Raw genomic sequence first — 17000 nt, forward strand, 5'->3', positions numbered from 1 at the left:
CTGCCCGCACACACACACACACACACACACACACACACACCCATCAACCATCCATGCATAAATGCGCTGGTACGCTCCGTCCCCACTGCAACTCTGTCTCTCATTTTGCCTTAGACATCACAGTCACACACACACACACACACACACACACATGCAGTACATATCCTCAAATGCCCTGAAACAATGTGACATCCTTAATGAAACTTGAGCAGGACCTGGTTTCATGCCGACGCACAACGCTGGGTTTAAGAAGGGCTTGGTGAAAGTTCAACCTTATTGCATGTTGACATTCAGGCATCTCTACTGTGTAGACATGATTATACTGTGACATCAGTTTACACACTAAACTAATGATCCCATGCTAGGTTTATTAAAAATACACTAACAACAACATCAAAATTAGTTTAGGTTTAACACTTTTGAAACCTTTCCTCTGATGTAAAGCTTACGGTAACAGTGAACCAATATTGCATACATTTGTCTAATTGTTATATATACATATTTTGCTAAACGTATTCTGACCCACTGCTGTCATGCACATACTGTAACTTTATTTGGATGTCTGCCCTTTTCCTGAAAAGCCGAAAACACAAAATAATTCACAGATTTTTCTAAAAGGGGAACAGCAAGAATACTGTGTTCTTGACTTCCCATGATTTCCATTTAAAGGCTGGTTCAAGCTGCTCAGCTCCGTTTACTCCAGCAGAGAAGTTGTGCCTTTGGAAACACTTTCAGAAGTCTGGCACAATTATAGTGTCAGTCACAAGGACATTTTTCTGAGAACATTTAGTCATGAGGGAAGCAGTAGCAATTTAAAAAACAAACATTTCCAAAGATTATCTCTATTTTGTTCTCCTATCCTTGCTCACTGCACAACGCAGTTAACAAACCACAAATGGAGCCATGTTTCCATCTTTTTGTCAGGTGTCAGAAGGTGACATTGGTGGTTATTGAGATTTATCTGACTGATTTGCTTAGTTTTGCCCTAAAGCCAGTCTTAAGTTAAGTGTAATTTAGCGCACTTGTCTGCTAGATCTTTGTGAAACCAGCAGCAAGTCTGTGTGCGCATCCTGTGTGTATCCTGGATGGTGTACTGCCAACTGTAGGTCTTGCCAAGTTAGCACACACACAGAAACTCACTTCCTCTGCCACTGTCAACATCCTCTGCACACTATGAATGATGTCATTACCAAAGCATGCACAGTGCATGTGAGTGCCCAGGTGGCTGTTGGTTCTGCACAGGAGCTCAGAACTAAAGAGATGGGAAGAGGGTGTATTTCCAACAGATATTATTATTATTATTATTATTATTAGATATTATTATAGAAGAAGAAAAAGAAGAAGAGGAAGCAGATCCTACAATGTCTTTATTGCATCTCCTCTTTGCTGACACATCAACTTTTCCACCTCAGACCATGCAGAGCAATAGCTTTCTGCTATATTTACGCATTTTTTTCCAATTCCTTTTCATTCAGTTTTTTTTTTTGTGCAAATTCAAAATGTGCATAAACAAAAGGATGTTAGGAAGATAACAGTGGCAGGGGAGGAAGGGGGTGAGAGAGGGCGAGTAGAGAATGGGAGGGTTGGATGGATGCCAGGTCATAAGGCTTCATCCCTGAGCCAATCGGTCTGCAAACACTGGCTCAGCAGGATATAGAGACACAAACACACACAACACAACACACCTGTGTGTGTGTCAGCACAGCTCAGACTGTGATTACCAAGAGGATTTCTCTTAATAAAAAAGAATAAAATCAAACACTCTCTGCTGTTCTGTTTTGATATAACTTCCCAAAAACACGTGTGTTTGTCCAGTCTCATAATCGAAGATAGCAGTTGAAACAGTGTTGTATCATAACAAGCAATATATGGCTGAATCAGGTGCTTCTTGTTAGAGGACAGCAACCCTCTAAAGGAAAAACAGAGACTGGAGCACACTGATTGATTTTGCAGCCTTCAATTGTGCAAACAGACTAACATTTCTACACTATGTCTTCATCAGAATCAAAAACTCCACTGATTGCTGCATTTTTATTGAAATTAACAGATTTTGGTCTTAAATGCCGCTGTGACTGAGCAATAAGCTTCTGTTAGCTTGTTTTAGCTTAATGCTATGTGCAGATGACTCTTGGAGTTAACCTGAAACTCTAGCGTCCTACCTTGTATATGACAATTAGTAATTCCAGAGAATGAATTTTGGATGTACTGACTGTATTGACTACTACTAATTTGCTAACTCAGAAGATACATGATCTAAATTAGACAGCTCTGCGGTTGTTGGAAGCTTCACTTCTATTGGATCCTTCAAGAACATTTCCGCTGCTTACAGTGTTTCATAAGCTAGGCTAAACACCTACTGCTACCAAAGCCACAAAGATGATACGGATTTTGGTTTTTGAAAGTACATTTCCTAAAATGTTAGACTTTTCCTTCAATAAATACGTGAATCATGTGTTATATATATGTATGTATGCGACATATGATGTACAATAGAATGATTCACTACACAATAGTTTATATCCATAGTGTGCTTGAAGCATGAAGAGATAAATGGGTAAATCTCCTTGTAAACTGTAGTAATCAGGCTCCATGGTGAATAGTGCTGGAGAGTTGCCCTCCCTAAAAAAAAACACTCATCTTGAAAGATCAGGGCTATGGCTTTCACAGTGTAAGCTCTCTCCATCACGAGTGCAGTTCATTTGTTCTGCTTTCCTGCCGCGGCAGTCTGACTGCTCACTTTCTTATCTAATCTCTGCCACCATAGACTGAATGCCTTATTCACTTACTGAATTATGGGTTTCTCGGGTGAGTGTGTGTGTGTGTGTGTGTTCGACTCGAGTGATTTCAAATTATGAGGAAAGGACAATAAGCGTGTGTGTTTGAGAGAACGATAAAAGAAAATGAATGAATGCAGTGATTAGAGAAGCTTATATTGAGAAGAATATTGGCACCAGCTTCCACGCTGTAAGAAGTGAATAAACATGTTTGTGACTAAAGGGCTTCTGTTTTTTACAGATGCAGCTTCTTTTACAGCTTCACATGTTTTTTCATCTTACTCTGGACGTGGTCGTCACTGGACAAAAATGGAAGAATGATGTAATTATAAATTAATAAGTAGAACATTTTATAACATCATGAATAGTGCCTCATAACTATGTGCTTCAAAATCATATTTCCATCCATTTTCTATTAGGCTTGTCCTGCTCATGGTCACAGTGGGCTCTGGTCAGTCCCAGCATGCAGTGGACAAGAGGCAGGTCAGCCTGGACAGATTGCCAGTCAATCACAGGGCTGACACATAAAGACAGAGTGGAGTTCTGCTAATTGACCTGAGTGCGGCAGATTCAGTTCAGAGTGAAATTATATCTCCCACGTGTCAAAAAGAACTACAAACATGTCAACAAACTAGTGGAAAGATGACTGTAAAACCATCATTGCTGGCAGTTACATCTCAATAAAATCTGAAATGAACAGTAATACAATTGATTCAGTTTATGAGCAATACATCAGGTTTCACTTGTTAACAAACCTCTATTTTAGGCTTAATCTCCATTAGTCTGTTGTGACTGTGTGGCGTAACCATCTTGGAATAATCTCTGAATGCTCCTCAATCAGAATAACGCTAGTTTTTCTTGTCTGCAGACTATGCAGCAATAGGTCATTAGCACTGGACGAGTGGAAGTTTTGACATAGCTGACACTAGATGAAAAGTCAGTAGCATTCATCCTTTCACACACATAGAGGTCTGAATCAAAACATAGCTAACGGTTACATTAGCTAATAAACTGGTTGATTAATTGGTTTATTGTTCCAGCACAAGAAATATGGAAATAAGATAAATGCCGTTTTAAGTTGCCTTTTTAAAAGGTATATTTTCTGACATTTGGATTAGTTATCACATAATCAGCAGCTACCTTCCTTCTTCTCTTCATCTCTCTTTCTCTGTCTCTCTCTTAGTCATTGTCTCACATTTGTGTCGTCTCTTTCCTCCTTTACTCTCTATTCCTTTGTTTTTCTCCCCCATCTTCCTCTTTTTTGTCTGCTGTGACTATAAGGAAGCAGCTGTGCACCACAGACAATTACATAACTGTGTGTGTGTGTGTGTGTGTGGAAATACAGAATGGATGGCGACAGAGACAACAGGAAGATAGAGTAACACAAGATGGATAAAAGGTCTTCTCTTTCCCGACTGACTTTCACCTGCATTTATTCATCTTAACTCATGTATTATGTCTACTGGTGTTTTCTTTTTTTACTCATCCTTTCCTCCACTTATAAACCCCCCACCCATCTCCATCCCCTCCATCCCTACATACAGAGTTACTGGGCTGTGAAATGTGAAAAACTGCAGCATGCACGGCAATTCATTATCTTGTCAAACTTCCCCGGGCCAGCCTCAAGCCACCAGGAGAGAGAGAGAGAGAGAGAAATAGAGAGAGAGAGAGAGAGAGAGAGAGAGAGAGAGAGAGAGAGAGAGAGAGAGAGAGAGAAAGAGAAAGAGACATGGAGAAAACCTAGTTTATGCAATGGCTCTTGCAGCAGGTTAACAGGTCACCAAAGAGAAGAGAGGAAGAAGAAACAATAGAATGGACTGTCCATGAGAAGCCGCACAGCTTGCCGAGTATATTATGATTGTTAAGATCAACACATTGGTTCTCTAAAATGTACGGATCTCAGCAGGTGTCATGGCAGATAAAAAAAAAAGTTCAATTTCTGTTCTTGAATTATGAGCAGGTCATTGTTACAAATCCAGCACTCCCACTGTGACATGGAGTTTCAGTCCAAACAGGAACTTAAATGAAAATTTGCAATATATATATATATATATATATGCATAATCTGAGGACAAAATTGACCTGAATTTAAACTATAAGGCACATACATGCATACATGCGTAACCTCACATTTGTATGAATTTCTTTTGCAGAAATACTGGGAGGATTGAACAGAAGTACATGGGCTATTGCTCTATAAAACAGCAGGTACAATTATGACAGAATGCACACTCTAGAAAGACGCAGGACTGTAGGCTGCAGGCTTGACAGGGTTAATGGAGACACTATATCAGTAACACAGAGCTGGTTGGTCTTGCTGTAATGACCGCACAGCAAATAAATCAATCAGCTTGAAACAAACTATAGACACACAGAGCACATAAATTAAGAGAGAAGATGAGGCAGACACTGTGAGAGAATCAGCCAGTTTAAAGCACTGATAGGCTTCTAAATGAGGCTGGTACCTGCATGCAGTGTCTATTGCCTGTCTATCTGTAAATTTTTCCTCTCTATCTCGTCAGACTTTGGCATGGGTCTGCTTTGAAATAAATGGATTATGTCTAATTGGGAAGTCTGGGTTTGCCACTTTATCTTTGGACACACACACACATACACACACAAACACACACACACACACACACACACACACACACACACACACACACACACACACACACACAAATCCCTAAAGCCCATCACATCATTCCAAACCTACAAAGATGCAGCAATTATATGCAGGACATGGGCTTGTACTGTCTGGGGCAACAAGGCTGATAGACAGGCGAGAGAGAGAGAGAGAGAGAGAGAGAGAGAGAGTGTGGGTGTGTTTTGCACATGTTTAGCCATGATGCAAAGCAGCTGATAAAAGAAGCCTGTACAAGGATACAAAGACCAGGAGCATGATGCAGGGATAGACAGGAAAGATAAATGACACAATTCTGGTTGTTTGTGTTGTCTGTGAATGTATGTGCGCGTGTGTGTGTGCGTGTTTCTGTCGTCTGACAGCAAACGGCCAATTACTGTCGAAAGTGGCGGGATGAGTCCTGCCAGACCATAGCTTTCCATTAGTGCGCGCCAGCCAAGCGTGTGTGTGTGTGTGTGTGTGTGTGTGTGTGTGTGTGTGTGTGTGTGTGTGTGTGATGGAGTGAATGAGGGAATAGAGGGAGACAGAAGGAACAAGAGTGGAAAAAATGTGGGTGTGCCTGGTCTCAGTGTGTGTGCCCGCCTGTGTGTGTCTGTCTCTCTTCACTCTCTGAGACTGTGTCCCCACTAGTGCAGATACATTTGAAAAAAACCCAACATATTTTCCTCTCGGTTTTGGCCTTCAGTCTACAATAACCCAGCATTTTCCACTCTGAGCTTATAACAAACTGAGCTTATAACAAAAATGCTCTCTTTGGAGGTTTTAAGACTGAAATTGAGATTATTTAAAAAAATACAAATACAAAACATGATGGGATATATCTACTAATCAGCTATATTAAAAGAATATTCTGACACTTTTGATGATTTGATGTCTTAACAGGAGTCAGATGAGAACACTGATATCAGTTTCATCTCTGTGCGTTCAATTCAGAGACAGGCCCAGGACATTGTTAGCCTAGCTTAGCACAAACACTGGAAGCAGGAGTCTTAGCAGAATTCATTAATTGTCTGGCTATTAGGGGCAAAATAACTCCACATCAAGCCGACAGACACACACCTTGAAATATCATGCCTTTGTAAATGGTGCTAAGCAATTAGCAAACTGTTGCCTTCTTTCATATTCAACAGGCCTGACACAACAGTAGCATTCATTAGTAGTCGTGTTTGTGTTCACCTGATGAATGTAAAATATACAATACAATACAATCGTCACTCTCCTTATTGTTCTACTCTGATCTCCAGACAAAAATATTGGTCTCTTTAGCTGCTGGATGTTCCACTTTTTTCACCAGCTAGACGCTAACTGTGTCTGCCTGCTGTTTGGTGCTTGACAGGTAGTGTACTGTTGGGTATCCCAGCTCATTTGCTGAAAGCAGCTGCCTGCTGCTGGAAACACAGAGACTGGATCCTACAGTAAAACCAAACCTACAAGCTAAAAGAGGCTGAAAACCTCAGTGAAGCTTAATAGTCGAAGATAACTGTCAATGGGTTTGTCACTATGAGGGACTCCATTCACATTACATGCAGTAATTACTATAAAAATATATTGAAGGTTCACATTGAAGCTATAAATACACATGCACAATGTGGAAATATAACAACTTTAAAGCAGATGGCAGGCAAAATTTAACGAGTTCAGCTAGTGTTTGTGCTAAACTAGGCTTATCACGTCTTGGACCAATCTCTGGACATGCAGAAATGGAACTGATAACCATCTTCTCATCGAATTCCCAATAAAAACACAAACAAGCGGATTTTTAAAAAAAATAGAGCTAAAAAGACAGCTTTCAGTTGCCTCCAATTACCCTTCATTACTAGTTGTTGCCAAGGCAACAACTAATAGGGATCCAAACGAACAACAAGCTCTGAGACTACCCCATATCATTTGAGACACTTGCACAAAACAGGTGCTTTAATTCACTTTTACCAAAACTCTGTCAAATTTCAAACGACACCTTACAGTGTACTCTCATTTTAGTGAAACTGTAAAACTGTTTTCTGCAAATAAAAAGTGAGGATAAACTGAGTTGAATTACTTTTCCCCCAGGTCTACATTCCTGTCTCAACGCACCAATTTCAACAGCTTTTCCAGCCATTCTGTGGAAAATGAGACATGACATCAAAACCTGAAGACCTGAAACCTCTCAATCAATTAACAATATGCTTTACAGACAGAAAAATAGGTTACAGGGGATGAAACTGTGTGCTGTTTGGACTAAAAATAGGACGAGGCAGTGTGAATTTATGTCAGTAAGACAATGAGGGAGGGGAAATGCATTCAGGACTATAGGAATACATATAGGAACACAAACATAGTCAGGCCTTTTCCAAACCACACAATGGACTGACCACCATCTGAATAGATTTCTTCCCATGCAGGGACCCTAAGGGAGACTAACATGCTAATATTAGCATACAAACGTGGCAACACACACTCCCAAATGAGGCTAAAGATGGCTTCCAATTAACAACTTCCATTCGTCAAGTTCAAGGCGGGAAACTTAAGGGAAAATATTTGTATCATCTGGTACTCCATTATTAAATTCTCCTCTTAGAATAGTCAAACAGATAGCTACCATATATGATAACCCTGCCTTTCAGAACCTTTACTCTATTTGTGAAAACAGAAAAAGGTAAATTTCAATGTTTTTTCTCCCCCACAGACCACAAAAAACAATCATGTGGTTGAATGTGGCACACAGATAATCATCATAAAATCCCTTTTTTATCTATAAAAGTAAGGTAAAGATATTACTTGTCAGACAAAGGTTATAACACAATCTGTGGGCTCATGTGCAGAGCCAAGTAAATGTTCTATAGTGGGTGATAATACATAATTCAGCAGGATTAGCTGCAAACAAACAGTGGCAGATGCAGATATATTATTTAAAAACAAGTCACTAGCTATTAGGCATGTGTCCATCTTCCATGGCCTCTGTATGTGTGTGTGTGTGATAATCCAAACATGTCAGGCTGACAGACTGGTCTATCGATCAGATGAGTCACACTAAAAGCAGAATTTTCCATCATCAGCTCAGACTGAAAAACAAAATCACTCCACTTTCCCTTCAAGCAGCACTAACTCAGAGTCTGAAACAGTAACAGCATAAAGTCTACTTCATGCAACAGAACAGAACAGAACAGAAACGGAAAGTTTGAGGAAAGCCACTGTTTTTAAACCCTATAAGCACCTCAAACTTTTCATACAGACTAAAAAAATAACTTAAGGGGGATAAACAGCCGAATTTGAAGCCAATCAGATTAACATAGAGGGCTAAATGTTGCTCTGTGTCTGCGTGGAGGAAACCTCCTATCTCCAAAACGCCAGCTATAAGCAAAACAGCAGGTTCAGATACCTTAAATGTATTTAAGTGATTTAATCCAACATCATTTCATTTTGCCAATGAGGGAAATATGCATAGCTGAACATGTTCATTAGTAGACCAAAGTGTGGCCGAAAACCTCTAGTCTCCAAAACGCCAACCTTTAAGGAAAAGCAACATTTCAGATTGATGGAGTTTCTTCTCAGCAGCTTTTAAAAGCCTTTTCAGGTTTTAGTTCAAATCCATCATCAATGGGAGTTTCACAGGACAACAGCACGCTCCTGCCTTTATATTAATGATTAAGGGGTTCCATTAACCCTTACGTTCAAGGTGCATTTAAGGACAATTCGTTTAAGAGGCGTGTGCGTAAATGTAAAGATGGTTAGAATGTTTTTACGCATTTTAAAATGCTTTTATTCCATTAGTGCCATTAGTGCGTAAAGCTCTTTCTGTATCTTCTCCCCTGTCTCACCCCACTCCCCTTGTGTGTGTGTGTGTGTGTGTGTGTGTGTGTGTGTGTGTGTGTGTAAGTGTGTGTTTTCTCCTGTCAGCGGACCTCGCCGTGCTCCATGTGAGCGGAAAAAAAAACGCAACTACACGGGGCTGCTGCTGCTGTCGCTCCGGAGCGCTCTAGTGAGCGCTAAAAACACACAGAAAACACCAACCAGCGCACACGTGATTTTTCATCCCAGTTTCTAACCCTTTCAGTTTCCCGGAAAAGAAGAGAAAACGCATCTTCTCTGACCTGCTGCCAGTTCTCCTCCAGGGACGGCATCGCAGAGAAATAACCAGTGTCATGAACGAGTTGGAGTTCCTGGAAAATACTGTAATTCGCCAACACATCCATGCTTGATGCAAAAAAGGAAAACTCAGGAAAGAAGTCCGGAATCCAAACGATAAAAGCGCACTTCTTCCTTCCCTTTCCTCTTCTCAGACTTGTCAAATTAAAAAACAAATACTGGAAAAATCCCAGCTGATGCAGCACTCAGCATCTGAGCACTTTAATTAAAAAAGAAAAAAAGCTAACAGGAATGAAAGAGTTGATAATTTTATCTTTGTCAATGCAATCCCCTCTCCTCTCTGCTCGCTCTGTCACGCCTCTTCTCCACAGTCCGGACTCGGGGGTGCCAGATCTATTTCCGCATTGCCAGATTGCCAATCGGTCTCCGTACACACAGCCAGGTTGCCAGGTTTGCTCCTCCAGCAGACTGGACCCCGTTGCAATCCAGGCGACCGGCGCGAGAGTGGAGAGAGGCAGGGGAGGAGCCACCTGTCAATCAATTTCATGCGTGACCTAATAAGGTAAATAGGGTTGTTGATGTCACTGGCGTCCAATTAAGGAGGCGTTGAGACTGAGGGACTGGGCGGAGCTTTCAGAGATGCAGAGACGCTATTGGCTGCAGCAGCCTGTCAGTCCGGCCCTAGATGGCAGTGAGGGGTGAGTTATTTTTAGAGGCCTATATAAAACCAGCAGCATTCCTCTCTCAGTCATTACAGGCTGCGCAGGCAGAGAGGACTGAAACTGTGCAGCGCTGTTGTGAGGAAACAGTAACAAAACGATGTAAACACTCGTAGAATCTGCTGCTGCTGCTGCAGTGATGATGGAGATAAGATACCCTCTTGTTTTTCTGAGGTGTGACAGCTTCACCACAAAGACCCCTCCATGTGGTTTTCATGTGGAGATGTCTGTGCAGGAGAGCAGGGATGCAGTGGAGGGAAAAGCTCAACATGATCCTCCCACCTGTTCAGTTTACAAGAGTTTATCCCCTTTTGTTCATTTCTGGAGTACAAATAAAGCCACACTCATTAGCATTTTTCCTTGACACGCTATATATACATATCCTGCAGTTGAACTCACACGCTTGCCAAATGTTACTGTATAAATTAACAAAGTACTATGTACTAATGATCAGTGGTGAAAGATACACTACTTTTGTAAAAGTAAAAATTTCATTATCTTTTAAATCAAAATTATTTTTATTTGATACTAACATGACTGGCTGAACTTGAGCCCTGAGGACAGACAGACAGGATGGTTCCTCTGTTATAGAGAATCATAACTGCTTTTAAAGGATCGGATGGCACAAATCATTTCCAACAGGCTCTCAAATGTTTGATGGGCTGCTGAGCTGTATTAAATCAGTATTGTGAGATTCCTACAAGATGATTGGGTCTTTAGCTTGTCTTTTATTCCAATTTTCCCTTCTTTCCCACCTCTGTTGCTTCTTTCCACTGCTTTTCTTTCCATATGTTCATCTTTCTTTTATGCCTTCTTTCTTCCCTTTGCCATTTACTTTCATGTTATTTCCCTTCTTTTGCTATCACTTTCGTTCTTTCTTCTATGTTCCTTTCTTTCTTTCTTGTTTCTAGCTTGCTTGCTTATTTTGTTCTCCAAACAGTTCACTTTTCTTTTTTTTTGTACAGTTAAGTCATCAGTAGGTTTCTGCTCTCTGTAATCACACCTCTTTCTCTGAAACCTACCTCCACCTCTGGCACCATTAATGTAAATGAGACAAACCGCAGCACACATCCAGCTGCTCTTACAAATTGCATTAATTGGATTAATGAGGATGCAATATTTAAAGGTCAAAATTTTAAACTCAAATGTGATGTCCCAGACAACACTAGTCACTAATTTTGACAAAATCTGGAGTGTGATGCATCCTGGCTTTGTTTTAGCATTGACCAGAAAGCTTGACTACTGATGGAGGTGGTGTTATTAAAGGCCGGACTTTAATCTGAGAGACAGTAAAATCCTTAACATCCTTACATAAATAAGAATCTAAATTGTAGCCTGCTACATGCAAAGTATAGATCACAACTGAATAAGTTGTTGTATGGTAAACCACCTACATGTTTCAAGGACCTGATCAAATATTACTGAAATAAGTTTAAAAACAAATTAAAATCTGGTGCTGATACTACTCTGCCTATCTACTGTAGGCTTCCACCTATCTGTCTCTTATGTAACAGCCTCATGATGTGTATTACGTTATTGAGTAAACACTTGCTTTGTGTCGTCTGCCTGGGCTTCTTCTCCGTGTGTCTTGTCCCCGGGGGACATACTGCTGGTCTCTGAGGACGACGAGGGCCAGATGGCTTCTAGATCGGCTGTTTCAGGACATTTTCTCCATTGATTTTTACAGCTCAGTCTGCCACGGGAGGAACAGAGGAAGGAAGAGAGGAAGGAGGAGGGAGGAGGGAGTCAGGAAGGAGATGGCGAAAGCATAAGTGGGGGGGCGGGGTTGGAGGAGTATGGATCAATACTACCACTGACTGCCTATACGAGACCCTTAACACATTCACATGCAACATCTTGGAGAGATTCAATATTAAACAATAGTATAAAACAATCTATGCTTTATTCTTATAATGTCATATCAGTCGCTGCCAGTACTACTTTCATGACAACCAGCCCCCTGCTATTACACCTACCACTTATTTAATCCACTGTCCTACCACCACCATTACTCCTACTATTATCACTACCTCCACTTATGTCTAGGACTACCATCACTACCTTTATCAATAATTAAAGGTGTAGTAACACCAATATTACACTTTTAATGCTCCTACTGTCACTGATACTACTATAGTACTAATACAAATATGAATGCTACTATGACTACTCCACCATTATAATAATTACTGCTCCATCTCCTACTACTACCAACAGTAGCCTACTACCACTACTAGTAGTCCACCTACTACTACTATAGTACTGCTTACACAGCAGTATATATATACAACAATTATTACTCCTCCACCTAATACTACTTTCACAATCACCATTACTAGAATCTTTTTCTGCTCTTCTAGTACTACTACAATTATGAATGCTAAGACGACAATAATGACTACTACAGTACTACTACACCTACCACCATTATTACTGCCCCCCCACCAACATTACTCTACTCATACCTTTACTGCTACTACTATTAATACTATGGTCCTCTTTCTACTAAACCTTATACTACTTTATTTATTTTTTTAGTACTATTAGTATGACTGCTACTATTTCCATTACCACTACTAAAGACTATTTTCGCTCTTTTTCTACTACTATTACTACTACTGTTGTTATTACTATTTATTCGACTTTAGCACTATTAGTACAACTGTGACTGCTACTGCTCCTACCACCATTACCACTTCTACATTGGCTCTGTTTTTCTTTTACACTGAACTCTTTCCTTGTCTGCTCCATTGTTGCAAATAAACATCGAGAGAAAGAGAAAACGAGAAAAAATATTAAAAAGACACAAAGAGGATTAAGAAAAAAGTGAGAAAGGAGAGATAGAGAGAGGAATAATTTCACACTAAAATGGATCTCCGATGTAATTCCATGTTTTCAGTTTCTGGCTAAAACCACCAAACACCATAAGAGGAGAAAATATAAAAGCTGTGTGTGTGTGTGTGTGTGTGTGTGTGCGTCTCTACCACACAACCTTTCAAGATCTGGGCATCACTGCTCAGCTCCACACACACTCAGTGTTGTAATCTTATTATTGTGTATGTTGTTTTGGCACAGAGAAGGATATTGGAGGGAGAGCGGGAGGAGAAATGGGTAGAGGAGAAGAAAAGGATTTTTATCAGTTTCCATCATCTAATAAGGGCTGGAACTTCAGGATGGTAAGATGTAAATTAGGATGAAATGTGCAGTTATTACTATTCAAGAATACACTATCTAATGTTATGTTTTTTATTGTAATTAAAAAACTATCTTAAAATATAGCTGCGAGGGCAATGACCGGGATCCAAGCCAGTTGTGAAAAATCGCAACATTTGACGTTTACAGAGGAGAAGAACAGACGCAGAAGACTTGAGAGATTAAAGTGATGAGAGAATTTGGATTTTAAGATAATTGCGGAAATGCAAACTTGGTTTTCACAGCATCTTCTTGAGATCAGAGTGTCATTATATGTACCTGACTACTGGGGGAAATGTTAAACCCACCTGTTTTGTGTTTCCAAAGGTTTAAAATTTAAGTTGCACAAACACTTTTAAGCAGAGAAAAATAAGAAGAAAGTAGTGTCACGAGATCCAAATAAAATGGAGACCTTAGACTGACTGTGAACTGAACAACCCCATTGCGAGCTAGTCTGACTCAGTCACCTGGGGATTTGAACCATGAGCCTTCAGATTTCCAATGTAGGTGAATTACTGACTGAGCTACTGGTGAGAGGCTGCTTCAATACACCTTCTCACAAGTTGAGGTAGTGACATCACATGTGCCAGACGTGGATAGTTTTGTCAGTTTAAACATAAAACGCTTGCAACCGTCAAGATGTTGGTGAGAAAATTCTGAAACAAATCACACATTCAGCTGATTTTGGGTGTGTTGTTAATTATTTTGATGGCATTTGATCCAAAACTGAACAAAAAAGAAAATATTGTGCATACTGCACAAGTTATAGCAAGATACTGAATATCACAGCAGATTCACAGTTAGACCTATCTAAAAATCCTTTGCGACACTTGAAATCGGCCATCTAGAGAATGTCTGTGTTGATTTTGGTAGCATTTGAAGACAGACTTGTGGAGATATAGATGTTAATTGAATTAATTAATTAATTAATTCTGAAAAATATAGAGTGACAGACTTCTGAATTGACCACAGCTATGTCCATAGATGATCCTGCCAAAGTTTCAGGTTGATTGGCAAAACCGTCTGGGAGGAGTTTGCAAAAATAGGTTTTAGAGAAAAGTGATAAAAAGTCATATAATTTGACATTTTTAGAACAGAAGACCATTGGAGCAAAGATACAGATGAATCCAGAGATTAAAATAATGAAAGAAGGTCGACTCTAAACAAAGCTGTTTTCGAGATAATTGCAAAGTTGATTCTTATAGCACCACCATGAGGTTTATGAGGGCCAATTTTTTTTTTGCATGAGTAGTGGGTGGAATTTGCAACCTACGTGCCAATTTTGGTGAGTTTTCATCCAGCAGTTTTTGCTGCCCAAACACTTTTAGCGGAGAAAAAGAAGAAAGAAAGAATAATCAGAACAAAAACAATAGGGTTCCAGCAGCTTCGCTGCTTGGATCCCTAAAAATATAATCTTCTATTAACAATTGTACATACACAAAGTCAACATAGAAAGATAAGACCACAAATGTAAAATAAGGTAGATAAGTCAAGCAGAAATAATCTGCTATAGTCCCATAAACTCCATCCTGGTTACAACAAAGTTTTTGGAGTTGACCATTTATGTTTGCACGTGTAATCATTATATCTTTGCTTCAAAAAACTCAGAAAAGCCGGCTCAGTTACTCAGAATCACACAGGCATACTGTAAACATCTTATCCAGGTTTTTGATCATCGTATCCAGGTTTTTGATCACTGTCTGCTGCAGTGTCGGCGTATCACTGCACATCCAAGAGCACATTCCAGTTCCACTGGCTTGTTCACAGAGCCCCAGGCTTTGTGAATGTTTCATTTACAAATCTCACACTCTAGTTTAATTATTTCTGTCTTGAGCAAACCAACAGTTGTTTTGTAGTCAGGATGGTGGCAGGTCAAGTGAATGCAAGACGTCTTCATGCTCTACATCTATAAGCTGTAAGGAAACTGCCACAGCTGGGAATAGACTTTGAGATTGTTAAAACTTGGACATCCCACATATAACTATTTCCATCGACATACACATTTCTTGATCAAAAAGGAGCACTTACTAAACAACTGAGGACAACACACTGTAATTAATTCTGCTAGAACAAATTCCTAAACCAGCCCCAGAAAGGCATCTATGAAGAGCATTTTGCCAAGCTAACTTACGATGCAACAGAGGAAAAATGTTAAATTCATGTAAGATGCTGGATGGAGAGATGTTGGCAACAACGGCTATAAACTTTGCAGAGAGAGCTGGAGGTTTCTGGAGTATTATATAAGGGTGGGATTAGCTTTAGCTTTGGCATTTAGCTCTACTGTGAAACCTGAATGATACCATAACGTCATATCACGGTATTTTACGTGTTGTACAGTTTGGTTGTGAAAATTACATGTTTCAAATGATCTTTTTGGGAATAGCAGGCAGCATCTGAATGAGAAGGCCAACAATTAGCATTGTTCAACCAAACACACTGGATTATTTTATCCGCAGACTATCAACAACAACAATGGCCCAAGACTTTAACAGTAAGTTCTGATGATCAAATCCTATTTGTATTTCTCTCAACAATCATAATGTGTGCCTGCCTCACGAACACAAAGACCTCCTCCCTACAGAGTGGCACGCACGTAACCCCGAGTCAAGGTGGAAAACACACCAAACACCACACAAACTCTCTGTCTCCCTCTCTGGTCCTGACAGAAGGAGGCAACACAGACACAGTGTTCTGCTGCGAGAGTCACAGCTGGATCACTGAACTGGACTTTCTGTCTGCTCGAGAGAACCAGAGGTGAAACCACAAGCTGTGAACCATGAGCATGAACATGGTGGACCAAAGGCCTGACAATAACACAGGGACACCATTTTATAAAGCACACTAACAGCAGTAAAAAACAACCAAAAAAATGTTCAGTAGGCCTGTCATAATAGTAAATTCCCTGTGCCTTCAACATGCCTTCTGACACAGTCTTGATGTTGACTGCAAAAGTTTGTTTTCACCTTGTTAAAATAGTGCCAAACTTCACTGTGTTGGCCGTTAAAACATTGCTCTAGAATACGTTACACCGTCTGATTTACAGACACCACTGGCTGTAAGAAAACAATGGAATAGAACAACTTTGGAAATCAGTGGAAAATTGTCTTTGGCCCATCATCTGACAGTTCATTAAAACACATACAGGTGCATCTCAGAAAATTAGAATATCGTGAAAAAGTTTTCATTTAACACATCAATTTAACATTTCATTTAAAAGGTGAAACTAGTATATTATATAGACTCATTACATGCAAAGTGAGATATTTCAAACCTTTAATTGATATGATTTCGATGATTATGGCTTACAGCTTATGAAAACCCCAAATTCAAAATCTCAGAAAATTAGAATATTGTGAAAAGCTTCAGTATTGTAGGCTCAAAGTATCACACTCTAATCAGCTAATTAATCCAAAACACCTGTAAAGGGTTCCTGAGCTTTTAATTGGTCTCTCAGTCGGGTTCAGTTGAATTCACATTCACGGGGAAGACTGCTGAGCTGAGAGTTGTTCAGAAAACCATCATTGACACCCTCCACAAGGAGGGAAAGCCTCAAAAGGTAATTGCAAAAGAAGTTGGATGTTCTCAAAGTGCTGTATCAAGGCACAT

The 17000-nt window shown here is 39.9% G+C and overlaps 1 protein-coding gene across 1 annotated transcript in view; it reads right to left on the reverse strand.

Moving 5' to 3' along the window:
* Nucleotides 1-9879, reverse strand: part of klf7b (Kruppel-like factor 7b) — a 66556-nt gene extending 56677 nt beyond the window's left edge. Inside the window, exon 1 of the mRNA XM_046053801.1 lies at nucleotides 9489-9879. Within this exon, the coding sequence (XP_045909757.1) occupies nucleotides 9489-9590 (102 nt within the window). The 5' untranslated portion in view covers nucleotides 9591-9879. The remainder of the gene's footprint in view (nucleotides 1-9488) is intronic.
* Between the last annotated feature and the right edge of the window lie 7121 nt (nucleotides 9880-17000).

This window comes from Micropterus dolomieu, linkage group LG07, assembly GCF_021292245.1.
Source record: "Micropterus dolomieu isolate WLL.071019.BEF.003 ecotype Adirondacks linkage group LG07, ASM2129224v1, whole genome shotgun sequence".
Lineage (NCBI taxonomy): Eukaryota > Metazoa > Chordata > Actinopteri > Centrarchiformes > Centrarchidae > Micropterus > Micropterus dolomieu.